The following is a 27,131-nucleotide window of genomic DNA, read 5'->3' as shown; positions in this document are numbered from 1 at the left end:
AAGAACAGAGAGAGAAAGAAGGAACAGAGAGAAAGAAAAAAAGAAAGATTAGAGAGAAAGAAAAAGAGAGGGAAAGACAGAACAGAGAATGAGAAAGAAACAGAGAGAAAAAAGAACAGAGAAAGAAAGAAAGAAAGAAGGAAGGAAAGAACAGAGAAAAAGAAAGAGAGGAAAGAAAGAAAGAAAGAGGGGAAAGAAAGAACAGAGAGAGAAAGAAAGAACAGAGAGAGAAAAAAAAAAAAGAAAGATAAGAGAGAGAAAGAAAAAGAGGGAAAGACAGAACAGAGAATGAGAAAGAAACAGAGAGAGAGAGAGAAAGAAAGATGCTATAAAGATACTATAGCAGCCTGGCTCCCATTCTAATGCCCACCTGAGCCTCCCGGTGCAGGACATATCATGATCCGCTCACATGACCGGCATCCCTGAATCCAAGGTGATCCTGCCGTCCGCGCTGTCGGAGGACATGGTGAGGGATCTGAGGCATTCCTGGTTCCGTCACAATCTCCTCATGAAATTACCTCATTTCTGGTCAGCTTCCAGCACATCACTTCCGGTGGAACATCATGTGCAAGTTTTAAAGTGCTCCTCGGGGCTCTGCCGTGTACTCCTGTGTCCGTGGGAAAAGCCCACTTTGTATGCCTCGTACACACATGGCTCCGCTCCGTACATCCAGTACACATATGGCTTCACTCCTTACACACACGACTTCACTCCGTACACCAAGTACACACACGAATCCACTCCATACACCTCGTACACTTGTGGCTCCACTACGTACACCTTGTACACGTGCAGCTCCGCTCCATACACACGCGACTCTGCTCCGTACTCCCTGTACACACACGGCTTCGCTCCCTACGCCCCATCCACGTGCTGCTCCGTTCTGTACACCTCATACACACGCGGCTCTGCTCCGTTCAACTCGAACACATACGGCTCTGGTACATCTACACTGTAAAACCCTCCTGACACCACACAGTAACTTTACCACATCCAGCCAGCACCATGACAACCAGCACAGCAGGGTACTGCAGAGTGCAGACAGACACAGAGGCAGACACGGCCCCTGATCATGTGACCCCTGACTCCTCCCCTCTCGCAGGTCCTGTGTGCACAGAACACACACAGCTCAGCCACATATACAGGAGGCCCCTGATCATGTGACCCCTGACTCCTCCCCTCTCACAGGTCCTCTGCACACAGAACACACAGCCCAGCCACATTGCAGGCTGTGGTGCATCTATCTGGGACAGCGAGCATGGCGTCGGTGGATGGGGGTGTGGCATGGCGGCTCAGTGCAATGCGGGAAAAATAGCATCCTGGGCGGGATGCGGGTGTCAAAAGCGAGACTGTCCCGTGGGAATCGGGACGGTTGGAACTTGGGAGCCATGAATTAGCCATGCGGTGCTGGAGGTTGGAGGGACCACCTCTCCCCCGGGGCACCCGTTAAATGAACGGGCTGCACGGGCGGTAGGTCCGCCCCTGGCCTACAGTTTTTTTATGATATAAACTTAAGTTAGATACAGTTTATACAGTTTACATCTGCATTAATTTCATATGCAAAGCTATGGAAATGTCTATTTGGAGTTTTCTAGTTTTTATTGTCACCCCATTTCCCTTCTCTCCCCTTTCCTCCCCCTCTCCTAATTGTACCCCCTCCCCCTTTTCCTAAAACCTTACATTTCCCTCCTCAATCCTCCCCTTATTAAAACTTCCAAATCAATAAAAACAGTTAAATACAAAAATTGATGTCTTTGGCATTAACTCAACTCACCTTGTTTGGAGGGAGAGAAATGCTGCCTAAGACCCAAAGAGCATCATTCCCACTGTCAAGCATGGAGGTGGAAACATGTTTTGGGTGTGTTTCTCTGCTAAGCGCACAGGACTACTTCACCACATCAATGGAAGAGTGGATGGAGCCATTTACCGTAAAATCCTGAGAGACAACTTCATTCTCTCCGCCAGGACCTTAAAAATGGGTCATGGCTTGGTCTTCCGGCGACACAGTGACCCAAAACATACAGCTTAAGATGCACATTAAGGTCATGGAGTGGGCTAGCCAGTCTCCAGACCTCAATCCCATAGGAAACTTATGGAGGAGATGAAGTTCTGAGCTGCCAAGCGACAGCCTCAAAATCTTAATGATTTAGAGATAATCTGCAAAGAGGAGTGGACCAAAATTCCTCCTGACATGTGCGCAAACCTCATCATCAGCTAAAAAAAATGTCTGATTGCTGTGCTTGGCAACAACGGTTTTGCCACCAAGTACTAGGTCTTTTTTGCCAGAGGGATTGAATACTTATTTCTCCGGCATGATGCAAATAGATTTATATAATTTATACAATGTGATTTTCTGGATTTTATTTTTGATATTCTATCTCTCAATGTTAAAATTTTCCTGCCCTTAAAATAATAGACTGTTCATGTCTTTGTCAGTGGGCAAACTTACAACAACTGTCCCCCACTGTATCTGGGAGCATGAACACACTGTCCGTGCAGACAGTGAAGAGACAGACTTCCTGTGGTTCTGTATGAAGTGGCAGTAGTCAATTCACGTGTATCAATGTGGTGCACTATATGGTCCCATAACACAGACAGAACAGAACCCCTGCATGTTTCCAGATGAAATCCCAGGCATACAGAAATACAGGAGAGCCCCATAGAGGAAAATGAACGCCATATTAGAAAGCCATGAAAAGAATCATTTGCACCACTTGAAGGAACGCATTATCTGTAGTAATCTGAAATTCCTTCATCAGAAACGGGAACAGAACGTTTTGTTAAAAAAAAACCACCTGCGATAACAGATGACTGATAAAACTTGTAATAACAAAACCTTGTCTCTTTTTAAGAACACTATTCTTCATTTCCTTTGTTTTGCACAATGCATAATACAGTGTTTGCCAGTTTAGGAAAATAAGTCTATAGTAGGAACAGGTCAGAATGTACAATGGACTTCATTGTGATGTGATTGTCTTTTATTGTTTGGCCAGCTGTCTCCATTACACCCACTTTCCTTTACCACTGATATTACATCTGCGGCTGCAGTCATTTTGTCATGATCTCATTGTTTGGACTGTGCTGTGTTTCGCTTAGATCTGCACTTCTATTCCCACAAGTCTTTCTGTAGTAAAGTAAAAAAAGAAGGGTATTGCAGCAATTTCACTCTACAACCTATACATACACAAAGTCATGCTAGAACCATTATCTAGTAAATGTGACCTTCTGAAGAGACAGCGGGAAGGAAGATATAAAGACTCCTTCATAAAAGTTAATGTGTATTGCACATGTTAAATCCCACTATGAAAGCAACTTTAAAGGGTCTTGTAACTTTCTCATATATTTTCTCTTGCAAAACATCAGGACGATGCAAAGATACTCTGTCTACCATTTCTGGTCCCACAACTCAAAACACTTATGGACGTAATGAGGGAGCCTGGATGAAAGATCCATTGGCAAAGGATGAGAAGATTTATGTAACAAACTACTACTATGGAAATACTTTAGTGGAGTTTCGAAATCTGGACAACTTTAAACAAGGTAAAATATAACCTGCCTCTCTTACTAGGATCTGCCAGGATTACCTTATTACACCTCTACCTGAAATTGACATTCGGGGGGCTTTGACTTAATTTTAAGTGATGAGAACGTGTTATGAAGAACATTCATCAGAAATCTCTAAGTAAGTGTTTTCCAAACTCCAGTCCTCACGACCCACAAAAGATCATGTTTTCAGGATTCCTTTAGTATTACACAGGTGATGGAATAATTATCAAGGCATCAAAAATTGCCCCAAGTTCTCTCACCTGTATAATACTAAGGAAATCCTGAAAACATGATCTGTTGGGGGCTGTGAGGACTGGAGTTTGGGAAACATTGCTCCAAATAATTGCTGAATTCTGCACGATTCTCACACGAGTCTCTCGCATGAAAACCCGGCACTGCCGCCGGCACTCGGACTGGAGCGTGCAGCTAGATGTATTTCTATGTAGCCGCACGCTCCGGTCCCAGTGCCGGCGCCTGTGCCAGGTTTTCAGGTGAGAGACTCGCACGAGAATCGTGCGAGTCTTTCGCAAGTGAGTATGAGCCCTTATATAGAAAATCTGCACCTCTTGCTATAGCCCGCAATGCCAGTACCAGGAATGGGTGGACATATGAAGTATGCAATTTTCATACTCCCAGCCACATTCTGACTAGACAGCTTCTCTTAATTTACTTGTATTGAGTGAGGCTGTGCACGTCTAGTCAGCATGTGACCGCATGTATACTTGCGGTTACGTGGCCGCCCACTCCAGACATTGGAACTTGAGAATCCTGATAGCACACACTGTGCATGCTGTGAGAATTCACAAGTCTGCAGTGACTTAGAGTGATTGCTGACTTGTACCCAAAGGTCCAAAAATCCTTTTAAGGTAGACAAAAACTCAGCCTAGCTTCTTTATATATTTTCACAGTACTCTCTTCTGAAAATCTAGAAACAAGAGCGTTGGAAGCTAGTAGGCCTACGCTAACAGCATTGACTGCTTGAAATACATAAGGGTGGATTTTAACAAACTATTTAATGGGAATGTATCACCTATTTTATTTTTTACTAATTAAAATTAAATTCTAAAACTTTTTTAATAATCTGTAATTCATTTTATTGTAATTTGTTTATTCTATTTTCTGTACTTGATTATGGGTGCAGTCAATTTGACAAAGTTGGTATTAGCGGAAATGGAGCAAATTTAGCAATAGTCTGGAGATGTTCATTGACTTTTATAGGAGAGTGCTTTAGTCATTCCCTGTAATCTGTGCATAGGTCATTGTCTTCAAAGGGACAGGTTGAGAACTGTGATCATCCTTGTAGCACAATATGCTGGCATCCCTGCATGGTGTCCCCTTTTCCCTCCATGCAGGGACGCAGACTTACTCACTACCCTGGCTCCTTGGCGCAGTTCATAGCGTGCTCCCAGTGGTGTGCCTAGTTCAAATGCGCTCCCTGCCCTGCTCTTAAAGAGACAGCGTGCTCATTTTGCTAAATTTCCTCACCCTGTTGCTGAGAGGTATTTAGCATTATGTATATACCTGCAAGATCGCTCAACGCTCACTGCCAATAACTGGGAGGCAGCTTGTATATAAAGTAAACAGAAACTTGGCATTCAACGGATGAAAATTAGTAGTATTTTTAATACAGTTCGAAGTATAGTACAAAGCAAATGTTTCGGTCATATAGCGACCTACATCAGTGTACCAACTGCGAGTGAAAGAAGCGTGATCGTAGTGCTCATACGGTCCAGTCACACAGTTTCACAATGTTTGCTGTCCTCTGGCCCATAAAAGGAATCCTATAGCGGAAGGGACATATGGTAATCCCTGTATCCCATGTTGGTTATAAGATAAATCGGTGCGCTGTATGTTCGGAGGCTACTAATTTTTTTCCGATGAGTGCCAAGTTTCTGTTTACTGCATATTCAGGTCTGGGACCCTACTTGAGCATGACGTCAGTTGTACCATGTTATTCATCTATATTGCATCTTGTATATAAGACTGTCTCTCAGGGAGTCACCAAGTCACAAGTTGAGTCATTAGGTAGTTGGTGATCTACCAGCGCATTTGTGAGGTCCCCTGGTCCCAGTGTGGCTAGTGTCCTGAACTCAAATTCCTGGTCCCGTGCGGACGGTGTCCAATACGTGAATCCCTGATCACAATGCAGCCATTGTCCAGAACCTCATCCCCTGGTCCCAGTGTGGCTAGTACCTGAGCATTGTCCCCTGATCATGATGCTGCCAGTCCTGTTCTTGAAGTCCCCTGGTCCCAGAGCGACCAGTTCCTGAACAATGTTCCTGGTCGTGTAGTGGTCAGTCCTGAATCTGAAGTCCTCTGGACCCGGTGCGGCCAGTCCTCTTCCTGAACTTCCTTGGTCCTAGTGTGGCCAGTCCCTGATCCAGTATCCTAGATCGGTGTGTCTGACACCTAAGGAGTGTCATGGGTCTTCCAGCAGGACAATGACCCAAAACACACTTCAAAAAGCACTAGAAAATGGTTTGAGAGAAAGCACTGGAGACTTCTAAGGTGGCCAGCAATGAGTCCAGACCTGAATCCCATAGAACACGTGTGGAGAGATCTAAAAATGGCAGTTTGGAGAAGGCACCCTTCAAATATCAGGGACCTGGAGCAGTTTGCCAAAGAAGAATGGTCTAAAATTCCAGCAGAGCATTGTAAGTAACTCATTTATGGTTACCGGAAGCGGTTGGTCGCAGTTATTTTGGCTAAACGTTGTGCAACCAAGTATTAGGCTGAGGGTGCCAATACTTTTGTCTGCTCCATTTTTTTGAGTGTTGTGTGAAATGATCAATGTTTTGCTTTTTGCGTCATTCTCTTTTGTGTTTTTTCATTTAAGACAAATTAAATGAAGATAATAATACCAAATAATTTGTGTTTGCAATCATTTTCAGGAAGAAACTGAGTATTAGCTGACAGAATTGCAGGGGTTGTCAATACTTTTGGCCATAACTGTAAGACTGACAGAGACCCCCGGAACCACAAGACCCCTACAGCCCAGTGCTATGGCTGGTTTCACAGTGTTTTTTTGCGCTGTGTTTTTGCGCAAAAAAAGCATGCGTTTTTTTTCCTATACTTAACATGGGTGCGCATATACATGCGTTTGTATGCGCATGCGTTTTTTTGTAGTGTGCGCCCGGGTGCACATAATGCATCCTGTTACATTTTTTGTGCGTCCGACCTGTCTCAAAAAAACGCATGCGCACGCAATGCGCACAAAATTCACCCAAAAACAGATTATAGTCTATGGGAGCGCTGACGTGCGCATGGTAATGCACACGTCAGCGCAAAAAAAGCATGTGTTTTTTAAAAAAAACCATGCGCAAAAACACAAAAAAAGCATACAAACGCATGATGCGTTTTTTATGTGCGTTTGCACTGCGCACGCAGCGCAGTGCAAAAAAAGCAAGTGTGAAAGTAGCCTAAGACTGACGGAGACCCCCAGAGCCACAACACCCCTGCAGCCCAGTGCTAAGACTGGCAGAGATCCCCAGAGCCACAAGACCCCTGCAGCCCAGTGCTGAGACTGGTGGAGACCCCTGGAGCCACAAGACCCCTGCAGCCTAGTGCTGAGACGGGTGGAGACCCCGGAGTCACAAGACCTTTGCAGCCCAGTGCTGAGACTGGCGGAGACCCCCGGAGCTTCGGTGCTGGAGCCACGGAGGATTTATAATTTCATGCTAATTATTTTTAAATTATCAGAAAACCCCTGTAGTGTCTGTTCAGACGCACCATTTTTGCTGCGGATTGATCTACAGTGTTGGCAGGAAATATTCAGCATTTTTGCAGCCTTTTCACTTGCATTTTTGTGTACCATTCATTTGAGTAGGGAAAAAAACTCTGCAGAAATGCTGGAAGACGACAGCAACATATTTATAAAAAAAATGTGTCTTCTGGCCGTTGTCCGTGTCTGGCTGCTGCACTAAGACAGCCCGGAATAGTTTAGTAGACTGCACTATTCCACACAATAGTATATTAAGCCCTGTTCACACTGCGTTTCTGCAGTGTGTCCGGGGGCTCTGCCTGAATCCCTCTAAAATAGGATTCAAGTAAATCCCCGACAGGGCCACAGATTGCACTGACACAAGCAAGAGGTCAAATGAATTTGGTTTTTTTTTTCTGAAATTGACTGATTTATTTTCTTAGGCCAAGTTCACACGGTCAGGAATTGGCAGCGCTTTGGACTCAGCACATGTCCGCTATTGAACACAGGTGACTCCACATGTGATCACTGAACCGTGCTGATTCACTGCGTCCAATACATTGTACGTGTGATTTATCACGTCTCTGTAAGATAAATAGACATGTTGCCATCTAGAAGACACACCGCACGTCCGTCTCAGCGGGTGAGCCGCGGGCGTCTGTGGATGCATAGTGGGCATGGGATTTCTTGAGATCCCATCCACTATGCTGTAACATCTGGATGCTGGACAAGTACACAGCGTCCAACCCGCAGCGATTACTGATCGTGTGCACCGCCCTCAGAGTCTGTGTTTTTTCATCTAAGGCTGGGGTCACACTAACCGACGCAAAATACGGTCCGTAGTTTACATGCGTAATACTGATGAATGACCCATAAATAGTGCTCCGTATGTCATCCATAAGCAAGGTGTGGTCGCGTATTTTGCACATGTCAGCATCCGTATGTGATCCGTATGTAATCCGTATGGCATCCGTATGGCGAGATTTTCTCGCAGGCTTGCAAAATGGACATTTAACGGTTTTGAGGCCTGATAACTATTTAAATCATTAGCCTGCACCCTATTTATTGCCTCAGGAACAGGTGGCTGCCTCCATTCTGTCCATTTGTGACCTTGCCTTCACTAGGTGTGTTGCTGTTGCATGTGCAATATGGCAGACAGTCTGACTTTCAACACAACTGAGCAGGTTCTCTTCAACTGGCTTTTGTCACGCCGCTTTAGTCAACCATACCCAGTGATAGTGGATCCGCGGAGGAGGAGACGCATGTGGGTCCATCCACTTTTGAGGCAACGACTCACAAGAGGTCATTTTCACCGCCTCTATTCTTCTCTGCGGGAGCATCGGGCTAAATTCTACCAATACTGTCGCATGAGCCTTGCAACATTTGATTGACTCTTGGAGACAGTGCGCCCTGGGATAACCTTTCAGGACACAAGGATGCGCAAAGCTATATCTGCAGAGGAGCGATTTCTACTCACATTACGGTATGTACTACACAACCACATTCTCTATGTTGCCCAAAGTATGTATTTTTTGCTTCATGGACTAATTTTAATGCCCTCATCTTATTCCAGATATGTTGAAACTTACAGACCAGAATGTTATGTGTAAGATGTACTGAATATCACTTAGTCATTGTGCAACAAAATATGTGTGTGTTATTAGATGTGAATTCATAACAAGTTTTGTATGTACCTTTTTTTTGTTTAATTTGTGCATTCTAAAAGGTTCCTTTTCTGTTGTTCTTCAGCTTCCTGTCCACTGGCCTGTCTTATGCCGCCCTCCACCATGATTTTCTGATTGGAAGATCTACCATTTCTGGCATAGTCAGGTCAACATGTAGTCAAATATGGTCAAGACTACATCAACTCATCATGCCCGAGCCCAGGATGGAAGACTGGTTGAGGATATCAAGGGACTTTGAGGAGGAATGCCAGTTTCCTAATTGCATTGGTGCCCTTGATGGCAAACATATCCGGGTGCGTAAGCCGCCAAACTCTGGCTCCCAATTCTTCAATTATAAACAATACTTTTCTGTTGTATTGTTGGCTCTGGCTGACTATCAATACAAGTTTATAATTGTTGACATTGGGGCCTAAGGAAGGACGGGAGACTCTCGAGTCTTCAATACTTCCATTATGGCTCGGCGGCTATGCACCAACCAGTTGGATCTACCACCACCACGCCAGCTACCAGGCTCCACTCAAGAATCTGTCCCTTATGTCCTTGTGGCAGATGAGGGTTTTCAGTTAACGCGCAATGTCATGAGGCCATATCCCCGGCGCAACCTTGACCACAGGCGCAGAATTTTTAACTTGCGCCTATCACATGCTCGGCGACTGGTGGAGTGTTCCTTTGGCATTCTTTGTGCCAAATGGCGGGTACTCCAGTCTGCCATTCAGCTGAGTGAGCAAAATGTTAATGAAGTAGTTAAAGCCTGTGTGGTTCTTCATAACTTCACCAGGGTACATGATTGTTCCTCCTCTGGTGGTGTTGTGCGTGGGTTGGCCAATGTGCGTAGGGCGAGACCACCTATCCACCCTCAACGTAGACCACTCTCTGGCCTCAAAGTGCGTGATATTTTCACAAATTACTTTATGTCACCTGAGGAGGAAACGTCTTGGCAAGAGCATGCTCTATCTATGTTATAATTTTGTGGTTTATGTGTGTCTAAATATATATATATTTCTACCCCTTCTGATTCTATGACTGTTTAATTGCATTGGTAAGCATATGTTAGTTTGCTGACACTGTTTTTTAGAATTGAGACAGAGACGTAAAATGTAGTAGCCAAATGTTTACTTGACCCTTTTTTTTGTTGTTGTTTTTTTAAATCAAAACATATTATTGCCATATAAGAACTGTGGCAATGTGGCAAATTGGCCTTTTTGCAGATGTGAACATTTTTTCACAAACAATTTTTCACACATACAAAAATAAAAATACAATATAATGCAATACCAAAATGGCTACACTATAAATTTTGGTAATTTGGGGAAGGAGAAGGCGGAAGACCAGCCTGTGGTTGCTGCTGGCTACTTTGCCCAACATCGCCCTGTGTGGGAGCATACTGTTGCCCATGATGTGGGTATTGTACTGCCTCCTGGGATTGGGCTTGGTACTGGCCAGAGTGATACGGATCAGAGGCATCTTGTTGGCTCGAGTAGGCCCGTGTCTCATACCTACCAATATAGCCATGTCGTTCCCAACCAGGTTGGGACCAGCCTCCAATACTGGGTGGGAAAAAGTGGCCATATTGGTGGGGTTGGCTAGAGGCAGACATATGTTGCTGGTGTTGTAAAGGTTGGGTAGGGGGAGGAAGGGGGTGAGGTGTAGGCCCACGTATTTGAGGATCCTCAGAGCCTGCTTGAGCAAGCATCTGTGTGGGTGGTCTAAGGCGCATTAGATTTCTGGGTGAAAGCTGCCACCTCTCCAGATATTCAAACAACTCATATGGGGTATTGGGGAGTGTGCTTGCATCAAGCAGGATCTGAAAACATCCTCGAATATGGAGCCTCACCTCACAGGAAAGGGCATGAAGATAAAGGGCCAGGCTACGTCAGTATGCCTCCTCGCCATCATCTGTATTCACTCTAGTCAGATAGTTGAGGACCCCTGTGTCCACATTGGTCCGGGTATCTTGGGCAGGGATCTGGCGCCTTCTTCGTCCTCGCCGAGATGGTCCAGCAGGCTGTGGGGAGCCCCGGATCTGGGCAGTTGGGCTGCTGCTCATGTTGCCCTGCTCCTCCAGTATGGCTGATGCAGCAGCAGACGGTCCTGGTGGTGGGGTTTGTGTCGCAGGCACTGGGTTCTCCTGAGAGGATTCTTCACCCATGCTTCTTGTAGGGGGAGAAGATGGGCCAACCACCTCATCCCCTACAGGATCAATGATGGGCTCTGTATCTGAGCCCATTCCTCTATCCGTAAGGTTGGACTGAGTTCTGTTATGAAATAGAACAGAGCCAAAAATAAATCAATATTTTTGGCCCTGTAAAGTATCTGTGTAATGTGGTGTGAGGTATCTACTTACGGTCTCAGATCCAGAATAGGGGCGAGGAAGGAGAGTTGGTCATAATAGATGTATTTCCTCTTTATGTAGCCCGCATCACCACTCCTGGACCGCTGCTGACGTTCCCGCCTGTATTGGTCGCGGATGCTGCGCCACCGTCTCATCACATCTTCCACTGCAATGTGACAGGAAATATTATCAATTTCACATATTTGATATGTCAAATTTGCTACCAGTATCCTAGGCATGTGGCCTTCTGGGGTGTGCTTTCTACCCAGAGAGGCATATCTAATTGGCCCATCCAGCCCTGATACACAGGGTCCCAATAGTTCATGTATCAAGTAACTACACTTAATAACTTGGTTGGCTAGGAGGATGAGGAGCTTGTGGCCTGTGACAAATGATGGCAGTGTAAAACCATGAGTCACATCAAAATCTACCCGCCTCATGAGGAAAAAAGTACAAGCACAGGAAGGGGGGGTGGCCGATTCTATATGCATCTTTTGATGTGAGGTATTTTTAAACAGTTTTTGGGTTGTACTTACTCAGTTTCTGCTGCTCCTCACGTGGCCGATCACCAAAATCATGGAACATCTGGCGACATATGCGCCTCCATTACGCCTCCTTTCTTGCCCGGTTGGCATAATGGGCATCACATTGGTCCCAGAGTTCTGGCCGCTCCTGCACTAATACAATAAGCATCTCCACATTGAGGAAATATGGCGCCATGACGCTACTGTACTCCGTGGAGGCGTACTTCCTGGATGTCTGGAGCGCTTTTTGAGCTCATTTGCATGTCTAGTCTTCCTGATGATGGATTGGCTCATTTCCTGTCACCAGCCAAAAGACCTGCGTGTTTCTCGCAAGTCACACGTGTGGTCCGTGTGTAATCCGTATTTTTTGCGCACCCATAGACTTGCATTGGCGTAATATGGCCATAGTACGCTGACAATCGCAGCATGCTGCGATTGGCATGGACCGTAGAATACGGCCGAGAAATATATGGCTGTTGGGAGCAAACCCATAGAGAATCATTTGTCCGTGTGTAATGCGTGCTTTTAACGCCTCTCACTCGTCCGTATTCCTCTCTAGTGTGACCCCGGCCTAAAAGTGTCCACTTCTCTGTGGCTGTTGGAACAGACGGACACGATCAGAAAAAAAAATTACATGTGGAATTCATTTGAACTCCATTCCTGTTATTGCAATCTATGGCTCTATACAAGATTCAGGCAGAACGCACCGGGAGCAGTAAAGAAAGACGGTGTGAACAGGCCCTAATGTAAGACACAGGCAATAGACATACCATATTTTTCAGATTATAAGATGCACTTCTTTTTCAAAATTTTGGGGGAAATGGGGGTACATCTTATAATGCAGATATAACTTACCGACCACGGTTGAGCAGGGTCCCAGGGTCTCTGCAGGCTGGGATGAAGGGGTGATCGCATGTGCGGCGCGCCGCTAAAGGTGTTCGGTGCTGCAGGTGTACGGTGCTGCGGAGGCTCTGCCAACATTTTGTGGAAGGCCAGAGTCCCCGCAGTTGCATGGTTTCCTATGGGGTGGACTCCGGGAAAATGGCTGCCTGGGGCGGCGCATGTGCAGATGGAGATCTCGGCACCAAGATCTTGGGAGATGAGACTTCATCGCTGAGATCTCATCTCCCGAGATCTTGGTACCAAGATCTCATCTGCGTATGCGCCGCCCCAGCAGCCATTTTCCCAGGAGTCCACCACATAGGAAACCATGCAACTGGGGCAGCACGGTGATTCAGTGGTTAGCACTGCAGCCTTGCAGCGCTGGGGTCCTGGGTTTAAATCCCACCAAGGACAACATCTGCAAGAAGTTTGTATGTTCTCCCCTTGTTTGCGCGGGTTTCCTCCGGGTACTCCGGTTTCCTACTACATTCCAAAGATAGGGAATTTAGATTGTGACACCCACTGGGGACAGTGCTACTAATGTCTGTAAAGTGCTGTGGAATTAATAGCGCCATATAAATGAGTAAAAATAAATAAACTGCGGGGGTTCTGGCCTTTCACAAAATGTCGACAGAGCCCCAGCAGCACCGAACACCCGCAGCGGCGCGCCGCGCATCCAAACACCCACTCATCCCAGCCTGCAGCAACGCTCCACTCTTGCCTTCTCCAGGAGTGACCCTGGGACCCCGCTTCACCGCAGCCACCACCCCCAATAAGCAATAAGACACATGGATTATGAGAAGCACCACTATTTTATTAAAATAAGTTTTTTCCTATTTTTCTCATCAAAATTTGGGGTGCGTCTTATAATCCGGACCGTTATATAATCCGCAAAATACGGTAAACTACTGATTCCTATTATGGTGACACTACAATTACAGAACTATATATCCAACACATACACACAGATACACACTATACATGTATACACATTATATATACAGTACTTTATAAATATGGAAACATACACTATATACTGTATATACAGTCTACAGACACATACTGTGTGTACAAGCACATTGTGAGGTGCCAAGGGGAGAGGTACTAGAAAACAGGTATGTTTCTCCCCGTTTCATTTCATATGTCTCCCTGTACTGATGATGAAGCCAGTTTATTTCACTGTAATCCAGTCCTGGTTTCCTTAGTGATCAGCATGGAAAGGACTGGTAGTTCCCCCTCCACTAATTCAATCCAGGTTTTGGTTTCCTGACTGGTCCAGCTGATATAATCAGGAGGAGCTGGAATCTCTCAGTCTATCGTCTGCTGAGCTGGGAGCTGACACAGTAAGATAACATGGACTTGTTTGGTGTTATATAGGTTTATTTTGTAGTTAGCCTGCTATTGTTAGTTAGTGGCCAGACGGCCTTAGACGTTTTATTTCATGTTTGGCATGTGTAACATTGGATAACAAGTGTGCACAATAAATATGCCGTGTCCATATTGCTAGTCTGCTGAAGTGACTTCATAGCCACACGCTTGTGCCAAAGCAAAGATCCTAGCTGAGCTATCTATTCCCCACAAATGGTGTTTCGAATGCGGGCACTTGTGGCTGCTGGACTGTGACTGCAGAGAAAACGCTGTGTATGTCCTGGCTGAAAGCTTCTGCGCTTTTGAAGAGCCAAGAGTCCAGTAATATGGAGGAACTAGTGAAGCAGTTATTGCAAGCAAATGTGCAGCAACAGCAGACTAATGCTTGCTTCCAGAAGGCTCTGGAGCAGCAACACCAGATGCAGCAAGAGCAGTTGGAGGCAATAAAACAGGCCTTGGTTCGGCAACCCCGAGATGAGGGAGACCGTGCACAAAGCGCTGCTAGTGCGCAGAAAGCCATACAGAAGACTTTGCTTAAAATGACCGCAGACGATGATGTGGAAGCATACCTCACCGTGTTTGAACGTATTGCAGAACATGAGCACTTACCACTGGACAGATGGGCTGAGGTAGTGGCTCCATTTCTGAGCGGAGATCCACAAAAAGCCTATTACGATCTGAGTGAAGCGGATGCTATGGACTATATCAAACTCAAAGGCGAAATCCTGGCAAGGCTGGGAGTAAACACGTATGTACGTGCACAGAGGGTGCATTTATGGAATTTTGTGGAGCATCAGCCAGCCCGCTCACAAATGCATGATCTCATCCATCTAGTAAAAAAATGGCTGCAACCGGAGGCTTTGACGTCCGCACAGATGGTGGAGCGTGTTGTTCTAGACAAGTACCTGCGGTCCATACCCGCTAAGATCCAGAGGTGGGTTGGACAGGGTGACCCAACTACCGCTGACCAGTTGGTGAATATGGTCGAACGCTACAATGCTTCTGAAAGCCTACTCCAAGGGACGTTAGCACCCCACTGGCCCCCCAAGAAATCGCTGGAGAATCCTGCGAAACCTACTCCATCTTCAAAAGAAGAGAACGTCACAATGAAGGGTAGCAGACCTACAAAGGACTATGGAGGTGGTACGGGCTCACATCAAGCCAGCAGACTTCGTCTGGGATCTCCATCGAGGAGACAAGGGCCTATACAATGTTGGCGATGTCGCGGGCTTGGCCATGTAGCAGCTAACTGCCCAATGACTACAGAGCCAATGGACTGTAATGCTATGAGGCGTCTTTCATTATATGTGCAGTCAGTCTGTGTGGCGGAGACCCTCACGGGAAATGAACAACACGTGTGCCATGTCGAGGTTGACGGTTATAGTGTGAATGCCGTCTTGGATTCCGGCAGTCAAGTAACTTTGGTACATGCCAGTTTGGTGGACTCTAGCGCCCTAACGAACTTAACCGTGGGCATTAGTTGCATCCATGGGGATACTAAGAACTACCCCACTGCCTGGGTTACTCTTGCCACACCAGTAGGGACCAAAAGACATCATGCGGCAGTCATAAAGTCTATGGGACACAGTGTAATCCTGGGGAGAGACTTTCCCTTATTTTGGGACTTGTGGAACTTCAAAAGTGGCATGAACCCTCTAGTTGAAGACGGTGCTCCGGAGCTAGCCCCTGAACCATTGCAGCAAGACGACGGAGAACTCATCTCAGAGGAAGTACTAGAATCTGTGGACTCTCCTCTGGCTGTGTATGCAGGCGAGGCAGACCAGCTAGAGGATGTTTTAGAAATGCCTGACCTTGAGGTGGCCCGTGGTAAGTTCGGGACCGCTCAGCACTAGGATCCTACTCTAGCAAGGGCGTGGGAAAACATAAAGGTCTCCGAGGGAAGACCATTGTACCCAGGGGCTCAAAACGAGTTCCCACACGTGGCGGTGCAGCAGGATATGTTGTATCACATAGACAAGGTGCGAGGGGTGGTGGTAGAACAACTAGTGGTAACTAAGTCCTTTCGCCAGGTAGTTTTGGAGTTGGCACATAAACATCCCTTGGGAGGACACCTGGCGGTAGAAAAGACAAAACACCGTATTCTGCAACGTTTCTTTTGGCCGGGTCTAGTGGGAGACGTGACCCAGTACTGTCGGTCATGTCCTACGTGTCAATTGACCGCACCTATGTCACATTTTAGAAGCCCCTTAGTGCCCTTACCAATAATAGAGGTGCCCTTCGAGAGGATAGCAATGGATATAGTCGGTCCATTAGTTAAATCTGCCAGGGGTCATCAGTACATTTTGGTAGTATTGGATTACGCCACGCGTTATCCCGAAGCAGTGCCCTTGCGGAATGCCAATGCGAAATCAATTTCAAAGGAGCTGGTTAATATGTTTTCCCGCACCGGCATTCCGAAAGAGATACTTACGGATCAAGGGACCCCCTTTATGTCTCGTATACTTAAGGATTTATGTAAACTGCTAAAAATCTCCCATTTGCATACCTCAGTATATCACCCTCAGACTGATGGTTTGGTGGAGCGCTTTAACAAAACCCTAAAAGGAATGTTGAAAAGGGTGGTGGATAAGGACGGGAGAGATTGGGATGCCCTACTACCATACCTCCTGTTCGCTATACATGAGGTACCCCAATCCTCCACAGGCTTTTCTCCTTTTGAGTTGGTTTATGGGCGGTGTCCTAGAGGCCTGTTAGATATTGCCAAGGAGACTTGGGAACAAGAGGTGACTCCTTATCGCAGTGTAATTGAACACATAACACTTATGCAGGACCGAATTGCAGCAGTTATGCCAATAGTTAAAGAGTGTTTAGAGCGCACACAACATGCCTAAAGCACGGTATACAACCGAGCGGCAAAAACACGAGTCTTTCAACCCGGAGACAGGGTGTTGGTATTGGTGCCTACCATAGAGAATAAATTTCTTGCGAAATGGCAGGGACCATACGAAGTGCTGGAACGAGTAGGTGAAGTAAATTATAAGATACACCAACCAGACAAGAGAAAGCCCGAACAAATATACCACATAAACTTGCTTAAGGCCTGGCGGGACAGGGAGAGTCTGGTGGCAGGAGCTGCCCTTGAGGATGGGCCTCGAGGGGCACCGCCTTCTAAGGTAAAGGACCCCCAGGTAGCTCCGCCAGAAGTGGGTATTGCAGACACGCTATCCGAAAGCCAAAAACGAGAGACCAGGGAGTTCATACAGAGGAACGCAGATATTTTCTCGGAACTTCCTGGCCGGACTCACCTAATTAAACATGACATTATTACTGATCCACAGGCGCGGGTACGGCTTAAACCATATCGAATTCCGGAGGCTCGGAGACAAGCCATTGCCCAGGAAGTGAAGAAGATGTTAGAGCTCGGGGTCATTGATGAGTCCCGGAGTGATTGGGCTAGCCCTATCGTACTGGTGCCCAAACCCGATGGGACTATCCGATTTTGTAACGATTTTCGAAAAGTAAACGAAGTATCGAAATTCGATGCCTACCCGATGCCAAGAGTCGATGAACTGATAGAGAGACTGGGTTCGGCTAGGTACATATCCACTATTGACTTAACAAAAGGTTATTGGCAGATTCCCCTCACGGAATCAGCCAAAGAGAAAACTGCTTTGTTACGCCCCAGGGATTATTCCAGTACCGAGATATGCCATTTGGGTTGCATGGTGCCGCAGCCACCTTCCAACGTCTAATGGATATTGTCCTAAAACCCCATGGCCAGTATGCATCTGCGTACTTGGACGACATTATTATCTTTAGCAATGACTGGGACACACATTTGTCAAAAGTACAAGCCGTCTTAGACTCCTTAAAAACAGCTGGGTTGACTGCCAATCCCAAGAAATGTACGTTGGGATTGGAAGAGGCTCGCTATCTGGGATATAGCATAGGGAGAGGCGTCCTGAAGCCTCAAGCCAATAAAGTGGATGCTATTCAAAATTGGCCACGACCGGTAACCAAAAAACAGGTTGGAGCTTTTTTAGGGATCGTTGGTTATTATAGGCGGTTCATCAAACATTTTGCGACCATCGCAGCTCCTCTCACAGATCTTACTAAGGGGTCGAAATCTGTCACAATAAAGTGGAACGCAGAAGCAGAGGAGGCCTTTCAGCGATTGAAAACAGTCCTCTGTGACCAACCAGTGTTGGTTGCACCAGACTTTAAACGGGAGTTTATTGTCCAAACAGACGCCTCTGAGGTGGGCCTCGGCGCGGTTTTGTCTCAAGAAGTAAATGGCGAGGAACACCCAGTGGCCTATCTAAGCAGAAAGCTTACGAGAGCAGAAAAGAACTACAGTGTAGTTGAGCGGGAAGCCCTGGCTGTGAAATGGGCCCTGTGCACCTTGCGCTATTATTTACTAGGTCGCCAGTTTAGGCTAGTGACGGACCATTCGCCCCTAACATGGATGTCCCGGGCAAAAGAAGGCAATGCACGGGTGACACACTGGTTCTTAGCATTACAAGGGTTTAAATTTTCCGTTGGGCACAGGGCGGGCACAGCGCACAGAAATGCAGATGCGTTGTCTAGAACGCACTGCTTGGTGACTCGTCGTGTCCGACCCCACGGGCTCGAACAGAGGAGGGGGGTGTGTGAGGTGCCAAGGGGAGAGGTACTAGAAAACAGGTGTTTCTCCCCGTTTCATTTCATATGTCTCCCTGTACTGATGATGAAGCCAGTTTATTTCACTGTAATCCAGTCCTGGTTTCCTTAGTGATCAGCATGGAAAGGACTGGTAGTTCCCCCTCCACTAATTCAATCCAGGTTTTGGTTTCCTGACTGGTCCAGCTGATATAATCAGGAGGAGCTGGAATCTCTCAGTCTATCGTCTGCTGAGCTGGGAGCTGACACAGTAAGATAACATGGACTTGTTTGCTGTTATATAGGTTTATTTTGTAGTTAGCCTGCTATTGTTAGTTAGTGGCCAGACGGCCTTAGACGTTTTATTTCATGTTTGGCATGTGTAACATTGGATAACAAGTGTGCACAATAAATATGCCGTGTCCATATTGCTAGTCTGCTGAAGTGACTTCATAGCCACACGCTTGTGCCAAAGCAAAGATCCTAGCTGAGCTATCTATTCCCCACAACATATATAAAGTATATACAGTATACAGACGCATACAGTGTGTACAAGCACATATATAAAGTATATACACATAGAAACATTCAGTTTATATACAGTATATACAGTATGCTCGCATACATGTACAGTTTATATATATTTACACAATATACTGCACACATGCAGTATACAAATATAATATACATACATATACTATATACTGTATGTACATGTACATGTGTTTGGATATATATATTATATATATACTCACATGCACCACAGATATGCACACACATACTATATGCACATATATGAGCAACCATGATGAGGACTCAGGAGTAGATGAGAGACACACAGGGCTGCTGGCATCTTCCTGACCTGACTCTGATCTCTGCTGTGCTGTAAACATCCCCTCCTCCTCACTGTCAACTTCTAACCTGACACTGCAGGGAAAAAGAGAGAGGGGGGGTTGGAGGGGGGGTTCGGGAGAGACGCTCTGGGACTACAGAGGATGCACAGCATTATTCACTGCTGTACACCCTCTGTGCACTTCATAAAGGGGCTGCACATACAGGGGGCCCCCTTTGTGGGTGGAGGCCCTAGGCATCTGCCTGGTCTGCCTGCCCCAAATGCCTGCCCTGCCCCTGGCATTTAGTATGCTGCTGGGTCCATTGCTATTATTGATAAGTAAAGTTAGCCTATTAAGAATGGGCACTGTCTCTGGAGTTGTTTGTGAGACCCATGGAGCTAAAGATGGAACTATAGATGCAGAGGGAACTCCAGCAATAAATGTGAGTGTTCTGTTGCGCATGCTGCACATACAACAGAAGGGACATTATGTTTCATCTGTGAGGCACCAGGGTGTGCGAATGTAAGGGGGTGAAGCACAAGAAGGACAAGAAAGGGTTGACCTCCTCTGCTCCATGCCGGGAACCATATAGCTGCGCAGTAGGTTTGCCAGGGGGAGGACTCTTAGACCTGGACTGACTGCATCATGGGCCTGTCAGCAGCAGTGGGGAGGAGGAGGTTGTGCTGCACAGGAAGAAATCAGGGCAGAGAGCGGGAAGACAGGACACGCTGAGGGGAGAGCAGCCTGGGCAGCGGTCAGGACTAGACGCAGCCACGCACCGGGGAGGAGAGAGGACTCCCGTTCAGAAGGCAAAAACCGGGGGACTACACAGAAAGACTGCATGGAGCCGGAGTTTGCAGTGAATGCAGAGGTGTGTCCTGACTCCCATGCTAAGACTGTGCACTGTGTAGAGACTGTGGCCGTGCTGAGACAGTGCCCTGAGTAAAGACTGTGTCCTGTACAGAGACTGTGGCCCATGCTGAGATCATACGCCATGCAGAAACAGTGACCCGGGCAGAGATAGTGACCCCCGCGCGAAGCCCCGGAACCTGCGGTGTTAGTGCAGAGCCCCTGATTCCTGTGGAGAGACTTAACTGTAGTCTTGAAGAGAAGGACTCGGACCAGAGGGGACCCCATTTGTCTCGTACCCCCTCCAGCTCCCACAGTAACCCCTGCGAACCCTGCTGGGGATTATTAAAGACCACAGAGTACAGAGAGACTTTAGACGACAAGTGCCGCTGGTGATTCGGCGCCAACGTGGGACAAGTTCGACCTTTCAAGCAAGTCCCATTCAGACTGATAAGTTCTTTCCTAGAAACCACCATCTTATACTGTTTAATAATGTTTATGCCTTTTGCCTGTTTTAGAACTTGTTTTCACATTGCCAATACTCGCACGTTATATTGCCAGTGTTAATCCCTGTAAATAATCCCCCCTATAACTGTTGGTCCCTCTGTTCCATGGTGACATACCCAACACCTGCACATTGTTACATCAACACTACAGCTCGTTGCCACGACTACCACCCTGGATGCCTTACAAAATTGGCGTAGTTGGCAGGATTGCAATGCCTCATATGCAGAGAGAGGAGGAGAAGCCGTTAAAGGCTTTAAGATGGCGCCGAACAGTGACATAAAGATGGTGGTCAGTGGTCGAAATATGGGAGCGGTGCCACCCATCGTGGGCATCTTAAGCAGAGAATGGTGCGAAGACCAGCTTGGCAGAAGCAGTGGCCTAAGCCGAGGCCACGTCCCCTAGTGACTATTCCCAACCGAGATGGGCATGGCGAAAGAAGTAGCCCCAACCCCTACAGCAGATCCCTGAGGAACAGGAGGAGACTGAAGCCGAATGGGTGGAGCAGCCGGAAGTAGCTACACCCATGAACGGGCAGGGTCTGGATGAGAAGGACGCTGTATCTGGAAAAAAGATGCCATTACCGAACGAGTTACCGATATCCATGCTGCGACGGAGTATGTCCTTCCGCTGAGGAATTGAGTGGCAGGACTGGGAGCGGTCCGTGGCCCAGTCGAAGTCGGACTTGCGGTCTGGAGGAACTGGAAGACTGGTTCCCATTTGGCCAGCCAGAAAGGAAGATTTTCGGAAGCTGGATAGAGATGGGCGGACACCTGGATTTTCAGGTCCGGCAGGTTCGGCTGAACAGTTACAAAAAGTTTGCGTTCAGGTAATAGAACAGTACCCAGACCCGAACCCAGACCCCATTCACTTGAATGGGGGGCCCGAACATCCAGTGTTTGCTGTGCTGTTCCCCCGCCGATCATAGAGCCATGGTTCCCACACTGTCAAAAGACAGTGCGAGCGCTAAGCTGTGATAAGAGGTATAAAGCTTACCTCCGGTCACTGATGTCAGTTGATGAGACTACTGATCTCATCATCCAACATCTCCTACTGCTAATTACAGTGACAGCAGGTGCGGCTGATGGGAGTATTCATCAGCCACTCTTGCGCTGTAAATAAATAATTTAAAAAAACTGGTGTGGGTTCCCCTGTATTTTTGGTAACTAGCCAGGCAAAACTCACAGCTGGGGGCTGCAACCCCCAGCTGTCAGCTTCAACAAGGCTAATTATCAAGAATAGAGGGGTCCCCATGCTGTTCTTTTAATTATTTAAATAAATAAATAAAAAACGACATGGGGCCCCCCATTTTTGACAACCAACCTTGCTAAAGCAGACAGCTGCAGACTGGTATTCTCAGGCTGGTAAGGGGCCATTGGTATGGGCCCCCCAGCCTAAAAATAGCTGCCCAGAAAAGCACAACTATTAGATGCACCAATTCTGGTGCTTTGCCCAGCTCTTCCCACTTGCCTTGTAACGGTGGCAAATGGGGTTCATATTTGAGGGGTTGATGTCTCCTTTGTATTGTCATGTGACATCAAGCCCACGGGTTAGTAATGGAGAGGCATCTATAAGACTCCTATCCATTACTAATCCTATAGTTGTATGGTAAATAAATACACAGCCAGAAAAAAAGTCATTTAGGCCTTTATTTGAAATAAGACTAAACACAGTTGTCCATTTTTATTTAAACGCCTAATTCCACCAAAGCCCTCAATCTCCTGTATTAAAACTAAAATAAAAAACAATATAACATGCCTGTCCATTGTTCTGTCCCACGCCGTAATCAATGTCTGGGGGATAAACAGTTTTCATCCAGGACGGTGCCAAGATGCGACCGTCCAGGCTGAGAACCACTGGTGACTGAACTGCTGCGAGCGCAGCCTCAGAGACCAGTGGTGACACCATAGAGGTTACGTCCGGTCACTGAGGCTCTGTTCACAACCGGGTTGGACTGCGATGACCTCAGTGAGATCCCTGCTAGCACCATGAGAAAAACTCTCCAGATCCTGATTAGGTGCATCTGGATAGCCACGACTAGAACCAGGCCATGTGTCTACTGGTCAGACAGCTGGGGGATGTTGAGCAGAATGGGTTGTGTTGTAGCTACAGACAGACAAGCCAGAACCTCTCTGAGAAGAGACTGCACAGGCCGTGTGCACCAAACTGCAAATATCAGTGGCTGCTAAGGACAATAGCTGTTTTGTGTGACCGAACTGAGACTGAGCAGTGTTTGAGTAACCAGTGAATGTGAGTCTGAGTGAGACCCTGTTTTCACCTTCCTTCATTGAAAAAAGATTATGATTTTTGTTATCACGTGTGTGATGGAAAAAAGACTATTTATTATTTAAAGTACTGTGTAATTTTATGGAGCTCAGTAAAACTCACACTGCTCGTACACAAGAATCCAGTGCCTGAGAGTGTGAATCCCTACAGTTCATATTTTATACTAAATAATTTGAGATGTTTTGAAAATGTTGTTTCCATTTTTTCATCATTTGCATATCATTAAAATGTCTATCGATCCCATGATTTTGGTAATTCCATGACTTTTCCTTCTTGATACTGCAATTTCAATGTTGAGGAGTGCATGTTTAGGGAAGGTGACCTGACGGACCGACTGACTGGTCAGGTTTCAAAAGGGTTTGCACTTGTCAGGCAGGATGTCAGTTATGACAGAAGGGAAAACAGCTAGGAAAGTGTAGGTGATGTGCAGTACCTGGAATTGACATTAGAAGGCAGGGAGGAGTGTGAGCATAGGACTTGACATCAGCTTAGGGCTAAGAAACCGTTGGTCATGGGGGGCGGAGTTACAGGGAACCGGGAAAGCTATAAATTTGACAGGAGGGTTCCAGAAGATTCCAATCCCCAGGGGGAGCTCAAGTGACGAAGAGACTGTGACAGTTGCTACACTGAGGAAAACCCAACCAGGGGGACTGAGAAGAAAGGAAGTCAGGGGGGTGGTCCTGACATGAAGTACCGCAGTACAGACGAGGCCCCGGGGAAACACATACCGAGTTGAAGACGATACCTGACCAGAGAAATTACTGTTGGTGTACGGGCCTAAGGCGGCCACAGTGACCGAGCTGACAGGAACGTCGTTAAGTGAAAAGGGACGGTGCGTGAATTTACGTCCCTGGTGATAAGAACGGTTTGTGTGTAACGGGGCCTGGAAACAGAGGGCCGTGAAGGAATTGCGGTGTGTTGTCAGAGCCGTCAGTCGGACGGCGGTAAATAAACTTGGACCTGTTGCACCCAAAAACTGCCTCCATCTTGTGTCTGTACGTCTCTGCGCGGTATACAGAGGGACCACCCCCAGCCCGGCCGAGCAACCCTACACATGCTTCACTATATAAAAATAATTCAGAAGTATCAAAGTAACACAATTGCATTTCACCTTCGCAAGAAGGTTCTTACACCTGCAGAAATGTAATGCCATCCAAAAATAATTGTGACTTGCATAAAAATAAGTGCACAAAAGTGGTGAGTATTCCCTGTTAATCAGCACTTCTAGCAACCTGCACATTGTTAAATGCCAATGACCCTCAACTAATTTAAACTGCATATTGCTGAACTGAATACATTTGCTACTACTGTTCGTCACAAGACTGATGTACTAGTAAATATAGTCCATCATTTTGAAAGAAGCGTTATTGTGTGCAGGAAGCTTGGACCTGCTGATGTCATTCTTTTTCCAGTCAATCATTTCCTGCTTAACATTCAAGACAGCATATGTGATTTCCCAGATGACTAATATGTGGAACAAGCCCTAAGTGTAATCTAAATGTTCATTCCAGGCTTGAGATAATTAGGCTGGTGATTTTGACAATGACAGAAGATGCACGGCCAAAGATTTCCATGTGCTGCCTCTACATTGCAGAGCAACACATGTGAATGGGGTCCCATTGCCAACCCTAGTGTACTTCAACCACAAGAAGCAAGTTGTAAAAAGTCCAGCTGGATCTGACTTTTTGGGACTTGCAGTCACACTATCGTTGGGGTCCTGGTACCAGAATAGATCCTGCGTTATACTGCGATGCACATAAAGATCTTTGATCTTGCTATCTGTGTTGCAACCAAAGTTGCCATGTAGCCCCAGCCTAATATGTTCAAACACATACACAAACACATATCTGATTGATCTATCTATCTACATTCCAGAAATTGAAGCCGCACACTGTGTGCGCCAAGGTATATGCAGACTGAGATTGAGTATACGAACAGTAATGAGGAAAAGGAGTATTCTTATCACATACAATTATAGCATACATATAGGACAATGGACATCAAGTCAGAATATTCCATAATGTATATTAGATGTGTGTCCTATCAAGGGGGTGCACATTTATCTTGAGAATATGGCCCTATTGCAGGCTACTGTCAGTGGGCAGATCATCGAAATTCCCATGGAAATGTATCTAACCATTTCCATTCTTTTATTGTCACTGACATTAGGGCATGTTCTGTGGGACTCCATGCGCACATTACTTTGTGCCCTGCATATCTGTACACAAAGCACCTGAGAACGCCTGGGCTGCAGCTCCTGGATGCAGTGCCATCCACTCTCCATGCACAGGGCTCTGATGTATCAAGGACATAGCTAATGTTCTCTTAGGTGATTTTTCAGCTGTGTTCTGCACCTCCTTATAACTTTCTCACCAGGTGTAAAAACAGGCTCAATGTTGAAAACTTTTGAAAAGAGCTTTTAGTGCTTTCCTCCAGCACTAAAGAACTTTTCAGAATTTCTTCATTAGTTAGGTGAGGTAATTAGTCGTGTCCATGAAGTGAAGCATTATTTTTTGTTCTCATTTGTCATCATGCTTGTTGAGCAACCAAACTGTTTTTTGAGTGTTTCATACGACAGCTCATAAAATAAGCGATTTAATCTCATTAGTCATATTTCTCTTTGCCTGATATAACAGACTAGATTAGCAGGATGGCTGTCTCCAAGGGGTAGATAGTTGGCACATTGCAGCCGTCTCACAGAAAAAGCCCCAGAGGCCAGACTGTTCTTGTCTACACACTCTTGACTGATTACTTCTCACCAAACTAAACAAGAACTTACATCCTTGATGTAATCCCCCCCACTATCCCTCCCATCGAAGGATTTACCTATCTTATCATATTCACATTTTATAATGTAACATTGCAGAAAAAATGTAAAGCAGCTATTCATAATTTGCAGTACCTCAATATAAAAGTCCTGTTTACCCATATTCTCATGGTCCCTTTTCTCAGGCTCACGAGACCCCAACAACTTGAATGAGGGGTCATTATACAGTGGGTGAAATAAGTATTGAACACATCTCCAATTTTCTAAGTACCTATGTTTCAAAAGGTGCAATTGACATGAAATTCTCGACTGATGTCGGTAACCACCCATCCAATCCACACAGGAAAAGAAATCAAACCATAAATTTCTACAAATTAATTTATGTAGAATCAGTAGGTACAATTGCTCACCACACAGACTTCATTGCTGAACAAAAAGCATGTCAAGAGTGTTTAAAGCTTGCTCCAGAACATTTAGACAAGCTTGTGAAATACTGGGAGTATATAGTCGGGTGAAATGAGACCAAAATTGAACTTATTCAATCTATTTTTTACCCACTGTATTTTGCCATGTCAATCCTATGAAAAAAGCAACTAGTATATGTCAGTCTAGAGGAGATTGTATCTATACCTAGCAGGGCTGAAGCATTGCTGTGTATAGCACAGGCGATCTGACTATCGTGGCTTCAAGTCTCCTAAGGGGACTATTAAATACAGTAAAAAGTAAAAAAAAAGTTTAAAAAAACTCAAAAGTTCAAATCACCCTCCTTTTGCCCCATTAAAAATAAAACAATGAAAAAAAATTACACATATTTGGTATCACTGATGTCCAATCTATCAAAATATAAAATAAATTAATTTGATAGATAAACGACCTAACGGGAAAAAAATCAAAACACCAGACTTACAATTATTTTAGTTATTGCAATAAAAGGCGATCAAAGCATCGTATCTACCTCAATATGGTATCATTAAAAATATCAGCTCAGGGTGCAAAAAATAAGCCTCATACAGCCCCAGAACCCTAAATATGAGAACATTTTCGCTCTCGGAAAATGACTACAAAAGCTAATTTTTTTTGACAAATTGTTGAATTTTTTGCTACCACTTAAATAAAAAATAAAAGTATACATGTTTGGTATCTGCAGAACTCACAGTGACCTGGGGAATCACACTGCTAGGTCGGCTATACCATTTATTGAACATGATAAATGAAAACCCCCCCCAAAAAATTGTGAAATTGCACTTTTTTTGCAA

The 27,131-nt window shown here is 45.8% G+C and overlaps 1 protein-coding gene across 1 annotated transcript in view; it reads left to right on the top strand.

Moving 5' to 3' along the window:
• Positions 1-27,131, top strand: part of OLFML2B (olfactomedin like 2B) — a 631,699-nt gene that overhangs the window by 594,611 nt on the left and 9,957 nt on the right. Inside the window, exon 7 of the mRNA XM_073557967.1 lies at positions 3,364-3,540. Coding sequence (XP_073414068.1) covers positions 3,364-3,540 — 177 coding nt within the window. The remainder of the gene's footprint in view (positions 1-3,363; positions 3,541-27,131) is intronic.

The sequence above is a fragment of the Dendrobates tinctorius genome, unplaced genomic scaffold, assembly GCF_039654945.1.
Source record: "Dendrobates tinctorius isolate UK_male_01 unplaced genomic scaffold, ASM3965494v1 ptg000012l, whole genome shotgun sequence".
NCBI lineage: Eukaryota > Metazoa > Chordata > Amphibia > Anura > Dendrobatidae > Dendrobates > Dendrobates tinctorius.
Note: the sequence above shows the minus strand (reverse complement) of the source record. Positions and strands in the feature narration are given on the sequence as shown.